At 45.4% G+C, this 1,072-nt stretch overlaps 1 protein-coding gene across 1 annotated transcript; it reads left to right on the top strand.

The window, feature by feature from the left end:
• Nucleotides 1-237: 237 nt before the first annotated feature.
• Nucleotides 238-678, top strand: LOC107480169 (uncharacterized). Its single transcript, XM_016100313.1, has one exon. The coding sequence runs from the start codon at nt 238-240 to the stop codon at nt 676-678; it is 441 nt and encodes a 146-aa protein (XP_015955799.1).
• The last annotated feature ends 394 nt before the right edge of the window (nt 679-1,072 follow it).

Genomic DNA, 1,072 nt, shown 5'->3' with positions numbered 1-1,072 from the left:
ACTCAAGAAGCATGGGATAATTCACAAAGTAGCAACAACTTACCATCTCCAGACCAATAGGCAAGCAGAAGTCTCTAACAGAGAGATTAAGCGTATTCTGGAGAAGATAGTAAAGCCCACAGGAAGGACTGGAGTGCCAGGCTACAAGATGCACTCTGGGCATATAGAACAGCGTACAAGACACCCATTGTGATGAGCCCCTTCCGCTTAGTATACGGAAAAGCTTGCCACCTTCCAATGGAGGTGGAACACAAGGCTTTCTGGGCTGTGAAGGAGTGCAACATGAACTTTGAGGAAGCTGGTGCTGAAAGAAAGCTGCAACTAGCAGAACTAGAGAACCTTCGTCTAGAAGCATATAACAACTCTAGGCGATACAAAGAAAAGATGAAGGCTGTCCATGACAAGCACATAAAAAGGAGAGAATTCAGACTAGGGGAGTTAGTTCTTCTATATAACTCTAGACTGAGGCTCATGCCAGGTAAACTGAGATCAAGACAGGAAGGTCCATACAGAGAAAAGGTAGAGCCATACGGAGTTTTTCACCTGCGTCATCCTTCCAGCTCCAAATTCATCAAGGTCAATAGACATCGCCTAAAGCTTTATCATGGTGAGAAGATGAAGGATCACAAAGAATTCGAGGTCTACCTCTTAGAAAACCCACCAACAGATGCAAAATGAGCCTGAAGACCGTCCAACTTAAGGACGTAAAAACAAAGTGCTAGGGGGGAGATAACCCACCATGGTATGATCGTTCCATTTTAGCCTTAGTTTTATTTTACTTTATTCTATTTTGTTTTGGTTAAATGACTCTTCTCATAATTTTTGTATATAGTCTGCATTCACATTTGCATTTGCATTCTATATAAAAAAAACAGGAAGCACGCGACGCGCCAGCATCGCTGACGCGTCCGCGTCAAAGAAGAATTAGCGATAAAAGGGAATTGAACAGAAAGTCGCGCGGGAGCGTGGCTGGAGGCGTGCCTTAGGCACAAAGACGCCCACGCGACCGCGTCACTGATGCGTCTACGTCGTTTGCAACTCCAGCCCTCCACGCGTGCACGTCATCCACGCG

This window comes from Arachis duranensis, chromosome 3 (genome assembly GCF_000817695.3).
Source record: "Arachis duranensis cultivar V14167 chromosome 3, aradu.V14167.gnm2.J7QH, whole genome shotgun sequence".
NCBI lineage: Eukaryota > Viridiplantae > Streptophyta > Magnoliopsida > Fabales > Fabaceae > Arachis > Arachis duranensis.
Note: the sequence above shows the minus strand (reverse complement) of the source record. Positions and strands in the feature narration are given on the sequence as shown.

Coding starts and splice junctions, on each gene's coding strand:
- LOC107480169 (XM_016100313.1), top strand. CDS start 238: ATGGAGGTGGAACACAAGGCTTTCTGGGCTGTGAAGGAGTGCAACATG.